A 23,031-nucleotide genomic window follows, 5' to 3' on the forward strand; every position below is an offset into this window, starting at 1 on the left:
AAAAGTTTTTTCTAATATCTAATCTGTACCTTCTCCCTTTCAGTTTCATTCCATTGCTTCTCTGTTTCCATGTGCAAATGAGAATAAGGATGATCACTCTACACTGTGACATCCCTTCAGATATTTGTAGACCGCTATTAAAGGGAATCTGTCACCCCCAAAATCGTATATGAGCTGCGGCCACAGGCATCAGGGGCTTATCTACAGTATTCCGTAATGCTGTAGATAAGCCCCTGATGTAACCTGAAAGATGAGAAATAAAGGTTATATTATACTCACGGGCGGTCCGGGTCCGATGGGCGTTGCGGTCCGGTCCAGCGCCTCCTATCCTCATACAATGACGTCCTATTTTTGTCTTCTTGCCACGGCTCCGGCGTACTTTGTCTCCCTGTTGAGGGCAGAGCAAAGTACTGCAGTGCGCAGGCGCCGAGTCTCTCTGACCTTTCCCGGCGCCTGCGCCCTGCAGGATATCATCGCATGAAGATAGGAGGCGCTGGACCAGACCGCGACGCCCATCGGACCCAGACTGCAGCGGGGCCGCCCCTGCGTGAGTATAATATAAGCATTACAGAATGCTATAAATAAGCCCCAGATGCTGGTGGCTTCAGCTCATATACGATTTTGGGGGTGACATACTCCCTTTAAGTCTCCTCTTGGCCTTCTTTTGTGCAAGTTAACATTCCCAGATCCTTTAACCGTTCTTTGTAGGACATACTTTGCAGTCCGCTCACCATCCTGGTAGCTCTGCTCTGAACTTGCTCCAGTTTTTCAGTGTATTTTTTCAGAATGTGGTGCCCAGAACAGGACACAGTATTCCAGATGAGGCCTGACCAAGGAGGAGTAGAGGGGAATAATTACTACATGGGATAAAGACCTTGTGCTTCTTTTTATATATTCTAGAATTGTTTGCTTTTTTTGCTGCTGCATCACACTGTTGACTCATGTGTAGTCTGTGATGTATTAGTATACCCAAGTCTTTTACACATGTACTATTGCTTAGTTCTAATCTTCAAATTGCTTAGATGTAATTTTAGTTTTTCTTGCTCAGATTTGAGTAGCTAAGGTCTGTTCTCTTTATTTAGAGCCTCGACAAGGCTATATATTTATGGTTATAATTTTTTGTTACTGTGCAACCTGTGAATGCAATAAAAACTGCACGTGTTTGGACAAAAACTGCTTTGCCTGTGTGAATACCTATAGCCTGTCAGAGAGAGGGAAAGCCTACACACTGTATGGGAAGCACCCAGTTTTCTACTTATTCATACAGTTCAATACAGAGGTTATCCAGGACTTTGCTTATTTGTCCCTATATGGCTAAGATATAATAAGCAGATAGTTGCTAACTACCTTCCTGTTTAGCCTTTTGCCATCTCAGGGAGATCACAGACCACTTTTGTTGATTATGCAGTGGCTTCTGGTGACGTCACGTCGACAGAGCAGCATCATCTCTTTTGCTTTGCTCTGTCAACGGGTGTCACTCCTGATACAGCCAGATCCCCGCTGCCTAACTGTGGGGAGCCAGCTGGCAAAAAGTAAGATATTGGCAGTGATGCCCCTATCAACAGAGCAGACTGGTAGAGAAAATTCTGCTCTGCTCTGCTCTGCTGACGTGAGGTCAAATGAAGCCGCAGAATCGCTGGCTTGAGCGGTCCGTTACCACTCTGAACTGGCACTGGTCTGCGCAGAGCAGAAAGGGCAAGTAAAACCTAAGATGGAAACAAATTGAACACCTTCCCTGCTGTAAGTAAATAAGTAAAAGCAAAATAAGGGCCAAACAGAGCCAGGTCCTGAATACGGATACCCAGTATTGGTTAGCTATATAAATGTAATGTCCAGCTCCGAGAAAGGGAGGCTACACCCTACCCTGCACTAAATGCAGAACCCTGAAAATCAAAAAAAAATTAACTGGAGTACAAGTTGGTATGCAAGCACAATATAGAAGCATGTTCACACTGGCCATAAAACAGACAATACCTAAGATAGAAACAACATGAACATATACCCTGCTGTTAGTAAATAAGCATAAGCAATAGTGCATATAAATAACATAGAGTACTTAGCAAACACTGTTTTTGATCACAAAAAGCATAAAAGCCATCCCACCAGCATCAAGGTGTACCCAAATCAGGATGGTCCTAACCTCTAGTAATAAAACCTTACCGTGTGTCGAAGAGATGTCATTGTAAATAAGGGCCGAGCAGGACCGGGTTTTATCTGTATAATGGCCAGTGTGAGCATGCTCCTATATTTTGTATGCATACCAACTAAATTCTTCAGCAACGTTCCGGATCACCTTTTTAACACAGGGAGAGCCCTATTCAGAGTGTCAAGACAAGGTGATCAGCTTTGTTATTTTTATAGGCAGTACAATTATTTACTAAATCAAGCATGTCAGGAGAGGTTACATGCCCTTTAGACGTCACCGTACATTATGTAGCAGCGTATTGTGACTATACATATGAATGTACATGATAATGAAAACCGCACTTTGCTGAAATAAGCGCACAATCAAAAAGGTGGGGAAAGCTCTAAACGTGATAGACTGTTCTGCAGGATTACGTATGGACACATCTAAATATTTGTTTCTGAAATTGCTACAGTGTATCCTCTTCATCCAATATATCAATAATACAAATAGCATAATTAGAAAATAATCAGATTAAATTCAGTTTCTTTATAAGTGGAAATGAAAGGTATCCCATGCCTAACCAGTAAAACAAAGCTGATAATCCTTGGTAAAAATAACCCCATATATCTCAAGACCAATTCTGTTTGTTATTCTGCGCAGCAAGCCATTAAGAGAAATGTGGCATTTATTTTCGAGGCAGACCTGTCACAAATGGTTCATTGTGTATCATCTGTTATTACAAGGAGGGACCCCGGACTCGATGTGTTCCCCACAGACCTGGAACAATATTATAAAATGTAATGAAGACTTTGAATGACTATTTGATGAGCATAGCAATTGCTTTCTCCTGGTGCCTTGATGACGGAGACACATTGCTCTGCCAAGTGTTTCTCCTCTTTTTCTTCCCTGAGTGTGCTCCTCATGTCATTCAGGTTTAAAGAGGGCTAATCAATTCCGGACTGCCCTCCCTGGGTGACAGGGATCTTCTGTCCGTGTGAAATCTGCCCAGGGATTTTGCACATTTAATGCCTGAAGGATCTTAATCACCCCACTATGCATGCGGGTCTCATACCAAAAGTCCTGACAGCCAGTGCATTCCCACAATAGCAGCTGAGCCCAGCAGACGCTCTCTGGATTTCTTCCTCTATAGGTATTCCACTTTGGAGAAAGTTCTGCTTTTCTGGCGTCATTAGATCTCCGTTTCTGCGGAATGTGGATTCCTATAGACAAGTCGCTGTTCTTTGAGGGGAAACCTGTAATTTCTCACGTAATGTTGGAAATATGAGAAGTGAAGACCCTTGGATCCAGAAAGCTTCTGCAGTTTCTGTGCCAATAATGTGTAATCGTAACATATTTAATGGCAGACCTTGAAGTATATAAAAATCTAAGCCCAGAGAAAGGTAAGGGAAATCTTTACAACCATTAAGCTTGAGATACCACAACCTTCTTCTCAGCTGGAATAGAAACATTGTATTTTATGTGTGACTTTCATATGTTTGAACTCTCCGACTGGTTTTCATTTCCGTTCTCGTTATGTTGACGTTTTGTGATGGTAAAATGTGTGAATATCAGTAAATGGTTACAAGATCTTCTAATATTTGTGCTGCTATATCCTCATTCCCTCCAAGTATGGTCAATTCTAAAAAAGTATGAAAGGTTTTGCTTCTGTTTACTGTCAGTATGACTGAGGAAATAAGGAATATTAGTAAATATTACTCTTCTTCATTTATCAGAATATAGCATTAATGGAGAGGAAGCTGCCTAATTCATAGTCTAGTTCTTGGTCTCTGTATGTTATCAGCACCATGCAATGAGTATGTATAGTGGTGAGCTGTCCTTGGTGATGAAGCTGATGTCAACGCTCTTCATACTGATCCTGCTACCAGCAAAGCAATCATTTTTCCAGTATTATATACTGGGGCTATTATTCCAGAAGTGTCCAGCCTCTGGTAATACCCATGCCAGATCCTGTCACTATCTGATGATATTACACAGTGCCTGCTGTGTGCGATTCTGTGTGTTTTGCTGCCTATACCAGTGTATTAAGGCTCCGTCTTAAAATAAGATTATGTAGACATATAATTGAGTTTGGCAAGTGGCATTATCCTCTCTACAGATTAATGAGCCTTCATATTCTGCTCTAATAATCTAGTAGCTGATCACAGAGACTGATTTAATAGCATTGAATGAGAATTGTGCACACAGGGACTTCTGTGAAAAACATAACGTGTTTGCTCTGTAGGTTGAGGCGGGTGCTGAACCTTGGTTTTATTATTTGCGATTACTTAACACTCATTGGTTTATAGTGACTACTAGGTCTACTAATGTATGAAACAATAAGACTTCATAAAATAGGAGAGCAGATCTGGCTATTTAACTGTGTAATGTATACTGGGTTAAAATGTAGCCCCTGATTGTGGTTACTAGGGACCAAACTTTGAAGCAAAAGGGCAGATAATTTGTATACATATTCTACATTCATTGCCGTAATCTGCTCTGTACATATATACATTTATCCCATTACACAGGACAGTCTGAAAGTGGCTGTTCAGTCTCTTTGCCAGTACGCTGTGCTGTTTGTATGAAGGAGGCTGGCTGACCGGCTCACTTCAATAGCGAAGTCAAACCCCTCCTATCACAGCTATTGCACATAGAAGGGGCCTGGCTTAGCAATTAAAATAAGCAAAGAGCCAGCCACCTTCACATACAGATGGTATCACCTGGCAATACAGAAATTGCCCCACTGTGTCAAGCACAGGACTGGGAGAGGAGCTGCCAAGGTCATCACTGATACCTGTAGGTCAGGACCCTTTCTGAAATAAATGTATATTAATAAGTTCTTTATAATCATATTAGAAATACATTAAAAACTCAATTTTTGATGTAAAACTCCTTTAATTACTCATTGTTTAAAGGAAATTTATGTCAGTAGGTTCTTGTTGTGTAATCTGAGGACAGCATGAGGAAGGATTTAAATACTGAATTCAGTGATGTGTCACTTATCAGTCTGTGTCCTGTTTACTTACAGTGAAGGTTTTCTCACTAGGGCATTATCACTGCCAAGTCTAATGTGCACACGACTGCTAGTCTGTCTCCGCCCTCTCCTGTGATAAGCAGCTCACTGTACATACAGAGTCTGGTGTGGGCGGAGTTAGCCTTCTCAGCTCTGCTGTATTGCTGCATCTAAAAGCTCTGATTGTCAGAACCGCTGCACACAGTAAACTAAGGGATACATTGTTGGATTCAGGGTCTCTTTGCCTACATTATGCTACTCTCAGATAACGTTGCACATGCCTGCTGATAGATTATTATTATACATTTTGTATAGCGCCATTTATTCCATGGCGCTTTACATGTGGAAAGGGGGCAAATATAGACAAATACAATAGACATGAGCAAAAACAAGGCACTAACCGGTACAGAAGGAGGGAGGAACCTGCCCGCGAGGTCTCTGTCTACAGGGGATGGGTGAGAATACACTAGGAGAGGGTAGAGCTGGTTTTTAAGCGGTTCATTAGGTTGAGGATCACTCCTGGCTTTAGGCTTGTCGGAAGAGGTGGGTCTTTAGGTTCTTTTTGAAGGTTTCTATGGTAGGCGAGAGTCTGATGTGTTGAGGTAGAGCTTTCCAGAGTATGGGGAAAGCATGGGAGAAGTCTTGCATGCAGTTGTGGGAAGAAGAGATGAGCGGAGTAGAGAAGGAGATCTTGTGAGGATCGAAGCTTGCATGTAGGTAAGTACCGGGAGACCATGTCACAGATGTATGGAGGGGACAGGTTGTGGATGGCTTTTTATGTCATAGTAAGGGTTTTGAATGGGAGTCTCTGGATGATAGGAAGCCAGTGAAGGGCTTGGCATAGGGGAGAGGCTGGGGAATAGTGAGGAGACAGGTAGATTAGTCGGGCAGCAGAGTGTAGGATGGATTGGAGTGGTGCCAGAGTGCTAGAGGGGAGGCCAGAGAGTAGGAGGTTGCAGTAGTCAAGGTGGAAGATAAGGGCGTGCACTAGTGTTTTTGTGGTTTCGTGGTCAAGGAATGTGCGGATGCGGGAAATATTTTTGAGTTTGAGACGGCAGGAGGAGGCAAGGGCTTGGATATTTGACTTGAAAAAGAGGGCAGAGTCGATGATCACCCCGAGGCATCGGGCGTGTGGGACTGGGGAAAGTGAGCAGCCATTAACATTGATGGATAGGTCTGTTGGAGGGGTAGAGTGAGATGGGGGAAAGACGATGAATTCTGTTTTGTCCATGTTCAGTTTTAGAAAGCGAGCAGAAAAGAAGGCTGAGATAGCAGTCACAGTGTGGGATTTTGGTGAGTAAGGAGGTGAGGTCAGGTCCGGATCAGATCTGTGTGTCATCGGCGTAGAGATGATACTGCAGACCGGCCTGGGACATCTCGTAGAATCCCACGAAGGTGTAGATAGAGAAGAGTAGGGGTCCTAGAACTGAGCCTTGAGGAACCCCGGCAGACAAGGGGCGAGGTGAGGAGGTGGTGTGGGAGAGGGAGATACTGAATATTCGGTCTGTTAGATATGGCGAGATCCAGATTCACTTTAAAAACAAATTCCACCCCAAGGTCACTAAGATCAGACTTCAGAAACCAAATGTTCTCATTCATAGGTAGAATAACTCTCGCGTCCAGTTCATATAGTTCATTTCTTTAATTCTACAAAGCATCTTAACCTGCAAGACAAGTTGTCTTACCGAATTATCAATTTCTTTTTCAGACAACATTATGTATGCATTATCCAGGTGCAGTGGGGAGAGGCTTACTGCAGTGTGCTTGTAAAGAACCTGCCAAAAGAAATCATTTGATTATTTTGTACATTGCTGTGTTAGTGCAACTGAAGCCTCAAAAGCTTTCCTGCTGTTAATGCAAATTCTTCTTGCAAGAGTCCATGGCAGAGAGAAATCCTACCTTACCTTCCATATGCTTGTCGCAGTCCCCAGCAGAGAGGAGATCCACTCTCCTTGTCATTTACTTGTAACAGTCCCCAGGAGAAGTCCTACTCTACATGTTATGTGCTGGCAGCTGTCCCGAGGATACGGAATCCCGCTGCCCTTGTCACTTAATCTTCAGAGTTACTGCTGTACTGCCAATCCTCCCTATGAGGGTCTCCCTCTAGCATATGGCAAGTGTAGTGGGTCTCATCTTTACTAGGGACTGCTGTAAGTGATGGACTGCTGGGAGCGTCCAATTATATGACGAGCAGAGTGGGACGCCTTTCTTTTGGCATTTCTTGCAGACATGCAACACAGAACTAGTTCGTTTGGACTCTACTGGGGCCTCCTGAAGACATATGACAAGTAGAGTAGGACTGTAAAGACCTCTGCAGACATAACTTGCCTTGGCAAGAAGCACCATATTGTAGTGCTGATTTTCTATGTAGAACGAGTACTCTGTGAAGATCAGTTCTCAAATGTTCAGACACCATTACACACTTACCATACTGCTTATCCTGACAAAAGCCATAGAATCTAGTAGCCTGACCACACATAAAATCTTGTCCTTAGAGAAGACCTTTCTATAAATTGCTAACGTGTTTGGCCATTTAATGAGGTTTTCTCACTTAGAGAATATTGATTGAATGTCTGATTTATAGTGATTGACCTGTAAGGATTTCCAGTGATACCCAGCAGAGACTTGTTAATTTTCTTTAAGAAATTGTACCTGTTTGGGCTTAGCATTGTGTCAGACATAGTGCACAGTCTGGTCGGGATCGGTGTCCCAGTGGTTGACCGTAATTATCAGACATTAATAACAGCTGATTGCTAAGAGATGTCCACCATAAAGCTGGTTGCATGTGACACAAATTCAAGTAAGGACTCTAAATACCTACATATTTAGATATATTAAAACATGTTTAAAGTAACCTACAAATAATTTGTTATAATATTGTATGTGTCACAATAAGCAACTATTATACTTAACATTTCTCACAGCCGGTGACCATGCTGCTCAGGGGCCTAGTCCAAAAGACTGGTCAACAGCAGCTACCCTGCCCTGCTGACCCTTGAGTGACAGGTCTGTCCCTCTACACACAGTCACAGGAACCGGGTAAAGCTACCAGGGACTGGCCGTATGGATTACTCACCCAAGTGGCATAGTCCCCGGTCACCGATGTATGTTTTGTCTGAAATGCCGCAGTGGTGCAATGCCGCATACCTGGTTGAAATGATAGCGTCAGTGTCTGATACCTGCTGCCTGTGGTTCGAGTGGCATATATAACCTGTCAAGTTCTCTGTAATTATCATAAAAAGCCCCAGTGTTCTTCACAATGAAGGATGAAAATTCAGGCTCTTTTGTTATAAACCTATAATCCACCAACATAGTTCAAAAAGAAGGTTACAAAGAAATCTAAAACCTATAAATCAGCCCCCTGGAGAATATTTCAACCACAATATCAAAATATTAATCAAATTTAATTAAAAAATACACAAAAGCACAAAATAAATCTGATTTTCGAATTAGGACTGACTTACACATAGATGGATCTGAACAGCTTAAAGAAGCACTTACATCAAAGTTTGTATCCTCTTAATATATTGCAGTCCTATTAGTCATGGACAAAAGTGTTGGCATCCTTGAAAGTGTTCCAGAAAGTGAAGTATTTCTCCCAGAAAATTATTGCAGTTACACGTTTTGTTATGCGCAGGTTGATTTCCTTTGCGTGTATTTTAACAACACAAAAAAGAGGAAAAAAAGGCAAATTCAACCTAGTTTCACACAGACCTCCAAAATGGGCCACACAAAGTTGTTGACACCTTTCCAAAATTGTGGGTAAACTATTATGTTTCAAGCATGTGATGCTCGTTCAAACTCGCCTGTGGCCAGTAACAGGTATGGGCGATATGAAAATCACACACAAACACATACAAAGAAAATAATGTGCTTTGAGGTTGTTTTGCTGCCTTTGGCACTGGGTGCCTTGGCTGTGTGCAAGGCATCATGAAATCGGAAGATTACCAAAGGACTTTGGGTTGCAGTGCAGTGCCCAGTGTTGGAAAGCTGGGTTTGTGTTTTAGGTTATGGGTCTTCCAACAGGACAATGACCCCAAACCTACCTCAGGATCATCCAGAAATGGATGGAAACAAAACGTTTGAGAGTACTGAAGTGGCTAGCAATGAGTATGGCTCGAAAACCCATAGAGAATCTGTGGCGAGATCTTAATATTGCTGTTGCGAGAAAGCGCTTTTCAAAAATGAGACCTGGAGCAGTTTGTAAAAGAAGAGTTGTCCAAAATTCCTGTAGAGAGGTGGAAAAAGCTTGTTGATGGCTATAGGAAGCGATTAGTTGCAGTTATTTATTCCAAGGGGTGTGCAACCAAATATTAGGTTGAAGGTGCCAACAAATTTGTCTGAATCATTTTGGGGGTTTTGTGTGAATTTATGCCCAATTTTCCTTTTCTTCTGTTTTGTTAATGTTGTTCCAATAAAGGAACTAAGTGTGTGTAACAAAACATGTATAATTGCAAAATTTACTAGGGGAAATACTTCATGTTCTAGAAACATTTCAAGGGTGCCAACACTTTTGGCCATGACTGTGTGTGTATGTAATATATATATATATATATATATATATATATATATATATATATATATATTTGTCTAAGGGTCACTTCCGTCTTTCTGTCCTTCTGTCTGTCACGGATATTCATTGGTCGCGGCCTCTGTCTCTCATGGAATCCAAGTCGCTGATTGGACGTGGCAAAACGCCCACGACCATTGCCACGACCAATCAGCGACGCGCACAGTCCGAAAGAAAATGGCCGCTCCTTACTCCCCGCACTCACTGCCCGGCGCCCGCATACACCCCTCCGGTCACCACTCACACAGGGTTAATGCCGTTAATGACCAAGTTTTTTTTTACTATTGACGCAGCCTATAGTAAAAACATCTAATGTTAAAAATAATAAAAAATCATTATATACTCACCTACGCCGCCTTTCCCACCTTTTCCGCTCCTCGGGATGCTCCGGTCTGTCCATGCAAGCGGCACGTTCCGGTGGCCAGGATGGTCTGGCAGAAGGACCTGCCATGACGTCACGGTCATGTAACCGCGATGTCATCACAAGTCCTGCACGGGAAGGACCTGCCGTGACGTCACGGTCATGTGACCGCGACATGGTCATGTGACCGCGACGTCATCACAGGTCCTGCACGAGAAGGTCCGGCACGAGAAGGACCTGCCGTGATGTCACGGTCATGTGACTGCGTCACGGTCATGTGACCGCAACGTCATCACACCCTGGGACCGGAAGCTGCCGCCTGCACCCCACACAGGCGACAGAGCTACAACGCGCCTGCGGAAGGTGAGTATATGTTTATTTTTTATTTTTTTAACCTGTGACATACGTGGCTGGGCATACGTGGCTGGGCAATATACTACGTAGCTGGGCAATATACTACATGGGCTGTGCAATATACTACGTGGCTCTGTGCTGTATACTACGTCACTGGGCAATATACAATGTAACTGGGCAATATACTACGTGACTGGGCAATATACAACGTCACTGGGCAATATACAATGTAACTGGGCAATATACTACGTGACTGGGCAATATACTACGTCACTGGGCAATATACAATGTAACTGGGCAATATACTACGTGACTGGGCAATATACAACGTAACTAGGCAATATACTACGTGACTGGGCAATATACAACTTAACTAGGCAATATACTACGTCACTGGGCAATATACAATGTAACTGGGCAATATACTACGTCGCTGGGCAATATACTACATAACTGGGCAATATACTACGTGACTGGGCAATATACTACGTGACTGGGCAATATACTACGTGACTGGGCAATATACTACGTGACTGGGCAATATACTACGTGACTGGGCAGTATACAACGTGACTGGGCAATATACTACATCACTGGGCAATATACTACGTTGCTCTGCTGTATACTACGTGACTGGGCAATATACTACGTGACTGGGCAATATACTACGTGACTGGGCAATATACTACGTGACTGGGCAATATACTACGTGACTGGGCAATATACTACGTGACTGGGCAATATACTACGTCACTGGGCAATATACTACGTGGCTGTGCAAATACTACGTCGCTGGGCAATATACTACGTGGCTGGGCAATATACTACGTCACTGGGCAATATACTACGTGGCTGGGCAATATACTACGTGGACATACATATTCTAGAATACCCGATGCGTTTGAATCGGGACACCATCTTATATATATATAGCACTGTGTACTTACTCTTGCTCATTTTGCCCTTCTCCCCAGTTAATTCTTCTCTTCGCCATTAGATCTATGACACCATATTATTGAAAACTGTCCAGCTGAATCCTCCTAAGCTCTATGTAGTAACAGGGGGTCTCTCTTCCCTGTTTGACATATGAGTCACTGTAAAAGTCCCTGACAGAGAGGAGGTTGGAGCATCTTGGCCAGGAATCGAAGAAGGGAATGATTTATGCAGTGAAAAGAGACTTCTGTTTCTACACAGAGCATAGAAAAGCAAAGTATTAACTGGGTAAAAAAAGCAAAATGAGCAATTGTAAGTACACAGGGCGTTATAATATGATGATTGTAATATATTAAGAAGATAAATACTTTGATGGGAGGAGGAGTGCTACTTTAAATGTCCTACAAAGCCATACTCCAATCAATGTTTGATGATACACGTGATCAAAAGAGAAGTGTGACAGAGAACCCTAGGTGTCTACGGAATATCTGGCCGTAACCGAGACTATTAATACACACGATATATAGGCTCTATAATGCTCAGTCTCTAATGCCTTACCTGTGTTGTCACCTTCATTTCTAAGCCTTGATATCAGCAGGATTGCCATTTGCCATCAGTTTACCTTTTATGAACCAAGTAATTTTTTTACTTCTCCACCAGTAGTAGAGTTCAAGTATTGATTGTAGAGTTCTGTTTTATAGTGTTTGTGTAAATATAGATAACCTGACATGTCTGACCGACAAAAAAAAATAAAATGATTGGGGCAAACCGGATTGTTCTTTTTGGTCGTAATGAAAAATCCCTCCATCTGTGGCCTGCTTATTATAGAGGCAGATTTTGAGCGTGAGTCACATGTGGAGGATCCAGTGACATATTTTCTATTATTTCATTCTTGTTCTCTCACAGCAAAGGGGAGGAGAATCTATTCTACAGATAAAGCCATGTGCTTTTGTCTGATATCGGTGTTATGCAGGAGGGCGAGTTATTTGTTATAATAAAATCATAATTAGGATCCTTCTGTCCCGTTTCCTGCAGCTAATGCTTTTCAGGGCGTCTTTTATTAGAGGCATTAAAAAAAGTCGAGGTTAGGCATCTTTCGTTCCGGCTTTTGTTAAGATATATTTCTAACCATTATTGTGTCCCAGGCTTCTTTAATAAAAAAGGGGAAAAAAATCCAAGAGCGTGAACTCTTTTTCTTCTCTGCATGAAAGCAATCCTGCCTGGCGGTAGGCAGCAATGGTAAAGTTTTATAACAAAAGTTCACCGAAAGATCTTTTTGAATAGAACATGTCAGAAGTGGAGGAATTCTGCTGCTTTCACAAGGGCTGCATCTCATGCATTGATGTTCTCTAGTTAATCTGTGTAACAACGCAACTCAAGGAGCTCAACGCTTTGTGAGAAATAAATACATCAAAGCATCATTCACTTGCAAGGGTGAGATTTTTTTTTGGGCAGGTAATGTGCTGTATATTTTGCTCATTTACATGGAAATTAATCACAATTAGTCCCGCTGAGTTGTTAAATGATTACTTAGGATTTACATATATTTTATAAACCATTTAAGTCTTTGACTTAACTTTTAAGCTACCTGAGCATATCCCTTTTGTTTCTTCTCTTTATGGTATAACTCTCTTCAGCAATCCTCAGCTTTATTGAATAGAGAATACATCTACAATGTAACGCCATGATAGCATGATATTAAGATACTTAAATAGGTTGTCCACTACTTTTTCATTCATGACCTGTCCCTAGGATGGGTCATCAATTTCTGGTCGGTCGGGGTCCGACACCCAGTTACCCTCGCCGATCAGCTGTTGTCGGTGTCAGCAGCTGCTGGCCAGAAATGCTCAATTGTAGAGCTGCTCCATCTTCTGACAGTGGCCGCAGCTGGGTACTGCACCTTTGGCATCCAATTCAAATCAATAGGAGTGAAGAGAGTAGATGAGTAAAGACTAATCTAGACATTTTGATGACGTTTATTTGCATCTGTAATACTTTGCTAAACAAAGAATTAGATCACAACAGAACAAACAACATGAGAACAAGAGAGCATCCCATCGACAAAAATGAAAAAAGGAATAAAATAAGTTGATATGCATCGTATCAGCTTGAATAGAACTTTTAAGAATAAGCTTTGTTTAATGGCTTTTGCTCCGTTCATAAATTTTGGGGACATTTAATTAGAAAATCAACGGAGTAGGAAACTCACACTGCAGAAAATATTAGATCATTCAGAATTAGAAAAGTCTGTTTTCGTGTATACCTTGTATGAAATGCAAAGTATTATGTGCTTGTAGTTACTGTATATTACACTTTTGGTGCATTTCATAAAGTAGAAACAGTCCACCAAATTGTAATTTCTCATTATTTTTTTGTATTTGTGCCATGTCAGATGTTTGTCCTTTGCCGCTTTCTTCTGTTCAGCTATCCTATTCGTAATCTGGAGCAAATTATCCCTTAAACTTAATTTACTGTTAAAATAATTAATATTTAGTTAACCATATGAAAGCAAATACAATTTTCCATGAAGAATTTATTGACTAAAAAAAAAACTCTTAAAATGTTAAAGGGACTGTCTAATAGAACTGGCTACCAGCTCTATCTATGATATTCATATTTCCATGTAGGCTTGTAAGATTTTCATACGAGTTACCATATTAAACTGTGACATTTGCCAAAACACTATCTGAAACTGTAGCAGACATTGTTTAAAATTACTTTTGGGAATTTCTTAAAGTCTATCTCCTTTATTGGGGGGATTTTGGCTGAGTGACAGTTAAGAGTTGTCCAGCCTTCGGCTACAAGTCTGCAGTCACTCTGTGACTATGTTTTGTGGTCTCTGCTCAGACCGAGAACTATGACCCCTTAGGCCTAAAAATGTATTATGCTTTGCTTATGTAGCGCTATCTTATTTTGTAGCACTTCATAGAGGTTATCGGCACTGTACCCATTGGGGCTCACAATCTAGATTCCCTATCAGTATGTCTTTGAAGTGTGGGAAGAAACCGGAGTTCCCAGAGGAAACCCACACAAGCACGGGGAGAACATACAAACTCCTTTTAGATGTTGTCCTTGGTGGGATTTAAATTTAGGACCCCAGCACTGCAGGGCTAGCCACTGAGCCACCATGCTGCCATGTAAATTAATTCCTAAATCTTGACCTCTTGTTTGTATACAAATAGCAAATAATGAACTAGGATAAAACCTTTTGAGAACCAAAAGTTTACTTTAAAATAGTTGCAAATAAACCCTTTACGTTCAGTGAAGGATATATATGTCATAGAACCTGTTAGGGTGTGTGGAGTAGGGTGAGAAGCTGAGCCCTCTCAACACCGTGCAGTTACCGGCTGTATAGCACAGCCATCATCTGCATCTAACAGCAGCAATTGGCAATAGAGATAGAATTAGCTTTTAACCTCCTACCAACATAAGCTGTACATACTTGGCAGGTGTATGTGTATGGAGCAAGCTCTGGAGCTCCATGAAGGATATATACGTCATTGAGCAGGGTATGTGGTGTGGAGTCAGGAGCTGAGCCCTATCTAGGCAGTGCAGATACTGGCTGAGTTACGCAGCTGGATTTTGAATCTAACAGCATCAATTGATGCAAGTGATAGAATTGTCCTTTAGCTTCCTACCGATATATGATGTACATGCGCGGCGGGTTGAGTGCTTACATCGGAGTTTCTGTGTAAATCTCTGAAATGTGTGATTCAGATGGTACCTCTGGCGATAAATTCCCTATCATGAGGCAGATGGAGGCACTGTGGACGCCATAGGACCTGTGATCCGGCGGTGTTCATCTTTTTAGGATTGTATAAAAGTGCCATCGGCCACAGTTTTGTGCACTTCAGAAGAGAAGGACACAACTGAACAGAGGCCAGAGGGAGTCCAGAGTAACTCTGCTGCCTCATTATAGTGAATGGATCCCTCGGGGGTTTCATATGTCACGTCACTCTGATAAATGTGATCATAAATCTTATGTAAAATGTTCGCAATATAAAGCTTCAACTCAATCCACAAAAAAACAAGTCCCCACTCAGGTCTCTCATCTGTTAACGGAAATATAGGAGGCTTCCACATTACTGGTAGCACAAAAGCTCTGGAAAAGTGAAATAGCTCCTCACCCCCCCCAAAAGAAATTCAGCAAATTCTCAGCTCCCAAATCCAAATCCCCCCTCCTTTGAGCCCCAGTGTGCCTAAACCACATTTGTCACTACACCTGGAGATAAATTCCCAAAGTAGTATAATTTCCAAAGTATGGTCACTTGCGAGGGGATTCTGCTTTCCTAGCACTTAGGGACTCTGTATATGGAGTCCACAAGCTATTCTAGGAAAATCTGCACTCCAGGAGGCAAATAGCGCTCCGTCCCTCCCAAGTCTCTCCATATGGCTAAGCAGTAGTGATGAGCGAATATACTCGTTACTCGAGATTTTTCGAGCATGCTCGGGGGTCCTCCGAGTATTTTTAGTGCTCAGAGATTTAGTTTTTCTTGACGCAGCTGAATGATTTACATCTGTTAGCCAGCATAAGTACATGTGGGGGTTGCCTGGTTGCTAGGGAATCCCCACATGTACTTATGCTGGCTAAGAGATGTAAATCATTCAGCTGCGGCAAGAAAAACTAAATCTCCGAGCACTAAAAAATACTCTGAGGACCCCCGAGCATGCTCGAGAAATCTCGAGTAACGAGTATATTCGCCCATCACTACTAAGCAGTACAGTACATCCACATATGGGGTATTTCTACATTCAGCAGAAATTATAGGACAAATTTTGGAGCCATTTTTACTGTTTTACCAGTATGAAAATGTAAAATTTGGGGCTAAAACAATTTTGGTGGTTAAAATGTAAATTATTTTTTCTTCACTGCCAAATTGTATAAAATTCTGTGACACACTTGTGGTGTCAATATAATCATTACACCCATAAATGAATTAATTAAGCGGTTTAGTTTGTAAAATGGGGTTACTTACTGGGGGGTTCCGCTGTTCTGGCACCTCATGGGCTCTGCCATTGTGACATGGCACCCTCAAACCAGTGCAGAAAAATCTACACTCCAATATGGCACTACTTCCCTTCTGAGCTTTGCACTGTGCCTCAAAAGTAGTTTTCGACCACATATAGGGTATTGGTAAACTCATGAGAAATTGTACAAAAATTTTGGGGTCCATCTTTTCCTGTTACCCTTGTGCAATTACAAATTTGGAACTAAAAAAGATTTTTGCCGGAAAAATTATGATTTTTTTTATTTTCACGGCTCTACGCTATAAATTTCTGTGAACCTTGGAGGTTCAAGGTGTTCAGTTCACATCTAAACAAGATCCCGAAAGGGTCTAGTTTCCAAAATGGTGTCACTTGTTGGGGGTTTCCACAGTTCAGGCATATGAGGGGCTCCCCAAACGCCACATGGCATCCGATAATTATTCCAGTAAATTTTACATTCAAAAATTCAAATGGCGCTCCTTCCTTTCCAAGCCCTTCCTTGTACCCAAACAATTGTTTTCCTCCACATATTGGGTATCTGCACACTCAGGATAAATTGCACAACAAATTGTATGGAGCAATTTCTCCTTCTATCTACCCTTATGAAAATGCAAAATTTTGAGCTAAAAAAGATTTATTTTTTTTTAAATTTATTTATTTATTTTTCTTTGGCTCTACGTCTGTGAAGCACCTGTGGGATCAAGGTGCTCAATACACATATAGATAAGAGCCTTAAGCGGTCTAGTTTCCAAAGTGTCACTTGTTGGGGGTTTTCACTGTTTAGGCACATCAGGGGCTCTCCAAACATGACACAGCGTCTGCTAATTATGCCAGCAAATTTTACATTCAAAAAGTGAATTGGCGCTCCTTCCCTTCCGAGCCCAAACAGTAGATTTTCCCCACATATGGGGTATCTGCATGTTCAGGATGAATTGCACAACAAATTGTTTGGTCCATTTTCACCTGTTACCCTTGTGAAAGTAAAAAAAAATTACCGTATATACTCGAGTAGAAGCCGACACCCCTAATTTTGACACAAAAACTGGGAAAACTTAATGACTCGAGTATAATCCTAGGGTGGAAAATGCAGCAGATACCGGTAAATTTAAAAAATAAAAATAGGTACCAATAAAAGTAAAATTAATTGAGATATCAGTAGGTTAAGTGTTTTTGAATATCCATATTGAATCAGGAGCCCCATATAATGCTCCATACAGTTCATGATGGGTCCCATAAGATGCTTCATACAGTTCATGATGGGCCCCATAAGATGCTCCATACAAAATACGCCCCATATAATGCTCCATAAAGTTTATGATGGGCCCCATAAGATGCTCCATATTAAAATATGCCCCATATAATGCTGCACAAATGTTGATTATGGCCCCATAAGATGCTCCATACAGACATTTGCCCCATATAATGCTGCTTAAAAGTTGATTATTGCCCCATAAGATGCTCCATAGGAAATTTGCCCCATATAATGCTGCATAAAAGTAGATTATGGCCCCATAAAATGCAGTTTATGCTGATATTATTAACTGTACAGTATATCTGCTGCTGCAATTAAAAAAAAAAATTACAATCTCACCTCTCGTCGCTGCCCGCTGCTCCTCAGCGTTCTCCGCAGCGACTATTCAGGCAGAGGGCGGCGCGCACACTAACACGTCATCGCGCCCTCTGACCTGAACGTCACAGACAGAGGACCTAGAAGACGGAGCCCGGCGATGGAACAAGGGACAGGTGAATATCGCGCAATGCCCTGTTATACTCACCTGCTCCTGGCGCGGTCTCTGCACGTCCCTGGTTCTCCGGCCACATTCCAAAAATTCCTGTAAAGCACCTGAAGTGTTAATAAACTTCTTGAATGTGGTTTTGAGTACCTCGAAGGGTGCAGTTTTTAGAATGGTGTCACTTTTGTGTATTTTCTGTCATATTGGCCCCTCAAAGTCACTTCAAATATGAGGTGGTCCCTAAAAAAATGGTTTTGCAAATTTGGTTTTAAAAAGAAGAAATCGCTGGTCAACTTTTCACCCTTTAGCTTCCTAACAGAAAAAAAAAAGTTTCAAAAATTGTACTGATGTAAAGTAGACATGTGAGAAATGTTACTTATTAAGTATTTTGTGCAATATGACTGAGTTAAGGGCATAAAAATAAAGTTTGAAACTTGCAAAATTTTTGCCAAATTTCAATTTTTTTTCACAACTAAACGCAAGTCATAATAAAGAAATTTTACCACTATCATGAAGTACAATATGTCAAGAGAAAACATTCTCAGATTCAGTGGGATCCGTTGAAGCGTTCCAGAGTTATGACCTCATGAAGTGACAGTGGTCAGAATTGTAAAAATTGGCCTGGTTAGGAAAGTGAAAACAGGCTTTGGGGAGAAGGGGTTAAATTTTAAGAAAAAAAAAATGGACCTAAGCACTAACAGGCACGTAGTTGCAAAAAAGCAAACAAAAAAGTGTGAAACAACTGAAATTATGTCTTATATTCTAGGTTCTTCAAAGTAGCCACCTTTTGCTTTAAAGACTGCTTTGCACACTCTTGGCATTCTCTTGATGAGCTTCAAGAGGTAGTCAACGGGAATGGTTTTCACTTCACATGTGTGCCCTGTCAGGTTTAATAAGTGGGATTTCTTGCCTTATAAATGGGGTTGGGACCATCAGTTGTGCTGTGCAGAAGTCTGGTGGATACACAGCTGATAGTCCTACTAAATAGACTGTTAGAATTTGTATTATGACAAGAAAAAGGCAGCTAAGTAAAGAAAAACGAGTGGCCATCATTACTTTAAGAAATGAAGGTCAGTCAGTCCGAAAATTTGGGAAAACTTTGAAAGTTTCCCCAAGTGCAGTGGCAAAAACCATCAAGCACTTCAAAGAAACTGGCTCACATGAGGACCTCCCCAGGAAAGGAAGACCAAGAGTCACCTCTGCTTCTGAGTATAAGTTTATCAGAGTCACCAGCCTCAGAAATCGCAGGTTAACAGCAGCTCAGATTAGAGACCAGGTCAATGCCACACAGAGTTCTAGCAGCAGACACATTTCTACAACAGCTGTTAAGAGGAGACTTTGTGCAGCAGGCCTTCATGGTAAAATAGCTGCTAAGAAACCACTGCTAAGTACAGGCAACAAGCAGAAGAGACTTGTTTGGGCTAAAGAACACAAGGAATGGACATTAGACCAGTGGACATCTGTGCTTTGGTCTGATGAGTCCAAATTTGAGATCTTTGGTTCCAACCACTGTGTCTTTGTGTGACGCAGAAAAGGTGAACGGATGGACTCTACATGCCTGGTTCCCACCGTGAAGCATGGAGGAGGAGGTGTAATGGTGTGGGGGTGCTTTCTTGGTGACACTGTTGGGGATTTTTTCATAATTGAAGGCATACTGAACCAGCATGGCTACCACAGCATCTTGCAGCGGCATGCTATTCCATCCGGTTTGCGTTTTAGTTGGACCATCATTTATTTTTCAACAGGACAATGACCCCAAACACACCTCCAGGCTGTGTAAGGGCTATTTGACCAAAAAGGAGAGTGATGGGGTGTTACGCCAGATGACCAGGCCTCCACAGTCACCAGACCTGAACCCAATCAAGATGGTTTGGGGTGAGCTGGACCGCAGAGTGAAGGCAAAAGGGCTAACAAGTGCTAAGCATCTCTGGGAACTCTTTCAAGATTGTTGGAAGACCCTTCCTGGTGACTACCTCTTGAAGCTCATCAAGAGAATGCCAAGAGTGTGCAATGCAGTCATCAAAGCAAAAGGTGGCTACTTTGAAGAACCTAGAATATAAGACATAATTTCAGTTGTTTCACACTTTTTTGTTAAGTATATAATTCCACATGTGTTAATTCATAGTTTTGATGCCTTCAGTGTGAATGTACAATTTTCATAGTCATGAAAATACAGAAAAATCTTTAAATGAGAAGTTGTGTCCAAACTTTTGGTCTGTACTGTATATATGTATTTTTTTTTTTTTTTAAGACCTGGATATCCCCACTAAAATATACTTATTAATCCCTCACATGTTTGTTGAGGTGCCCATTATCCATCTAACTCCACAACATAAAAATATATAAGAATGTCTACGTTTGTTTTATCAAACTTTTCTAATCCAAAATCGAGAAATTAATTTATGGCCATTAAAGATAAAATGGTTTTTGCCGTACCTCCCTCCAAAAAAAAGCAATAAAAACAATCAAACATTGTATGTAAACAAAGGTAAGCCAGTGAAAACGACAACTCGCCACACAAAAAAAAATCAAGCCTAACACAGCTCCTTTGATAAAATTTTTTAAAAAGTTTCGCATTTCATAAAATGGTGACACAAATCAAGTTGTGTTTATTTTTTTCAAAGTTCTGAATTTTTTCTTAAACAATAGAACAAAAATCTAAAAAGTTGTCACCATAATCATTGCGCCCTGAAGAATAATACTACCACTTAATTTTTACCGTACACCATAAAAACAAAATTCAAGAAAATCCGGGATTGCATTTTTTAAATTTATCATTTTACTGCACTTTGGAATTTTTTTGTTCCTGTTTTTCATCAGTTTATTCCTTACAAAAAATTGCCTTTTACTTTATAGCCGCTAATGGCAGCTCTTTTCTTTGTACATGTTACTCAGCCAAGGAAATGGCAGACTATCTCCTATTTTCGCATCCCTTTTCCTCAATAAATACAAATTGGGAGGTGCGGACATTCATGTAATGAAGATCGGCAAAGATCAGGAGGTTGGTTTTTACGTAAAATACGAGTTGTGCACCCGTTTCCATTCTGTGATTTTTGAGTCTCGACCATCCCCCATATTCTCCATCAGACTGTGTACTTTATAGAGATCCATGACCATCATGAAATATCGACGCCTCAAAGAAACCGATTTTTGCAGCATTGCACAAGTCCACATTAACACGCAGTTCATGACAACTGGTAAAATCAATACACATGATTTGTGGAATGTAGGTCAAGTAGTTTAGGAACGTGGAAAAATATCCTTGAGATTTGCATTGCACGGACTTGCAGCAGACGCTGGATTATTCTTTCATGTTCTGGGGACATCTCTGTTGCTTTTCCATTCTTTTCACATACAATGGTTAAAATCTTCCCTTACTGCCACTTTCACTTTCCACAGTGACACCGGTTGATTCACATACAATCACTTCATTGCAGCGGGCAGGAAATGGCTCATCTGGAATGATGCCGCTGCTCGGGAGGGATGTTCTCTGCTCCTACTGCAGGGGGCAGATTCCTTCCATAAAATAGATTTAATCTCGGGTGAATTGTAGTCTGGTTATGACCGGTGATACTAAGATTATTTGTAGCTTGGCATACACAAACCCTTTTTTATGACCTTGTATATTGCGTAAAGCTATTTATTTCGTACACATGTATAATTCATTTACCTGTGGCTGACCTCACATTAGACGTTGCTCCACTGCCTCCAAGTAGGGACTTGTCCTGGAAAAATAGATTTCTCGTTTCTTGCACAACTGGAAATATTTTTCTTAGTTACACTGAAGGAAATAATTATTTGATCCCTTGCTGATTTTGTAAATTTGCCCACTGACAGATATGAACAGTCTATCATTTTCAGTGTATAATTTTAACATTGAGAGAATATCAAAAATAAAATCCAGAAAATCATATTGTATAAATTTATTTGCATTTTTTCAGTGAGAAGTAAGTTTTTGGATCCCTCTGGCAAAGAAGACTTAAAACTTGGTGGCAAAACCCTTTTTGGCAAGCACAGCAGTCAGATGTTTTTTGTAGTTGATGATGAGGTTTGCACACATGTCAGGAGGAATTTTGGTCCACTCCTCTTTGCAGATCATTTCTATATCATTAAGATTTTGAGGCTATTGCTTGGCAACTTGGAGCTTCAACTCCCTCCATAAGATTTCTATGGAACTAAGGTCTGGAGACTGGCTAGGTCACTCCATGACCTTAATGTTCTTCTTTTTGAGCCACTCCTTTGTTGCCTTGGCTGTATGTTTTGGGTCATTGTCTTGCTGGAAGACCCAGCCACGACCCATTTTTAATGTCCTGGTGGAGGGAAGGAGGTTGTCAATCAGGATTTTATGGTATTTGGCTCCATCCATTCTCCCATTGATGCGGTGAAATAGTCCTGTGCTCTTAGAAGATAAATGCCCACAAAATATAATGTTTCCACCTCCATGCTTGACAGTGGGTATGGTTTTCTTTGGGTCATAGGCAGCATTTCTCTTCCTCCAAACACAGCAAGTTGAGTTAATGCCAAACAGTTCAATTTTTGTCTCCTCTGATCACAGCACCTTCTCCCAGTCACTCACAGAGTCATCCAGGTGTTCATTAGCAAACTTCAGATGGGCCTGCACTTGTGGCTTCTTGAGCAGGGGGACCTAGCGGGGCACTGCAGGATTTTAAACCTTTACCGTGTAATGTGTTACCAATGGTTTTCTTGGTGACTGTGGTCCCAGCTGCCTTGAGATAATTAACAAGTTCCCTCTGTGTAGTTTTAGACTGATCTCTCACCTTCCTCATGATCAAGGATACCCCACAAGGTGAGATTTTGCATGGTGCCCCAGATCGATGTTGATTGACAGTCATTTTGTAGTTCTTCCATTTTCTTACTATTGCACCAACAGTTGTCTCCTTCTCACCCAGCATCTTACTTATGGTTTTGTAGCCCATTCCAGCTTTGTGCAGG

The 23,031-nt window shown here is 41.3% G+C and overlaps 1 protein-coding gene across 5 annotated transcripts in view; it reads left to right on the plus strand.

Annotated features, from left to right (window-relative positions):
• The window catches only part of PLCH1 (phospholipase C eta 1), a 366,784-nt gene that overhangs the window by 138,654 nt on the left and 205,099 nt on the right, over positions 1-23,031 (plus strand). The window contains exon 1 of one of the 5 annotated variants that reach the window (XM_077290714.1): positions 3,221-3,528. The exons of 3 other annotated variants lie outside the window; for them this stretch is intronic. In XM_077290714.1, coding sequence (XP_077146829.1) covers positions 3,486-3,528 — 43 coding nt within the window. In that variant the 5' untranslated portion in view covers positions 3,221-3,485. Of the gene's footprint in view, positions 1-3,220; positions 3,529-23,031 lie in introns of those variants that run through there. One more of the 5 variants, XM_077290706.1, reaches the window with a different exon arrangement.

This window comes from Ranitomeya variabilis, chromosome 2, assembly GCF_051348905.1.
Source record: "Ranitomeya variabilis isolate aRanVar5 chromosome 2, aRanVar5.hap1, whole genome shotgun sequence".
NCBI classification, from domain to species: Eukaryota; Metazoa; Chordata; class Amphibia; order Anura; family Dendrobatidae; genus Ranitomeya; species Ranitomeya variabilis.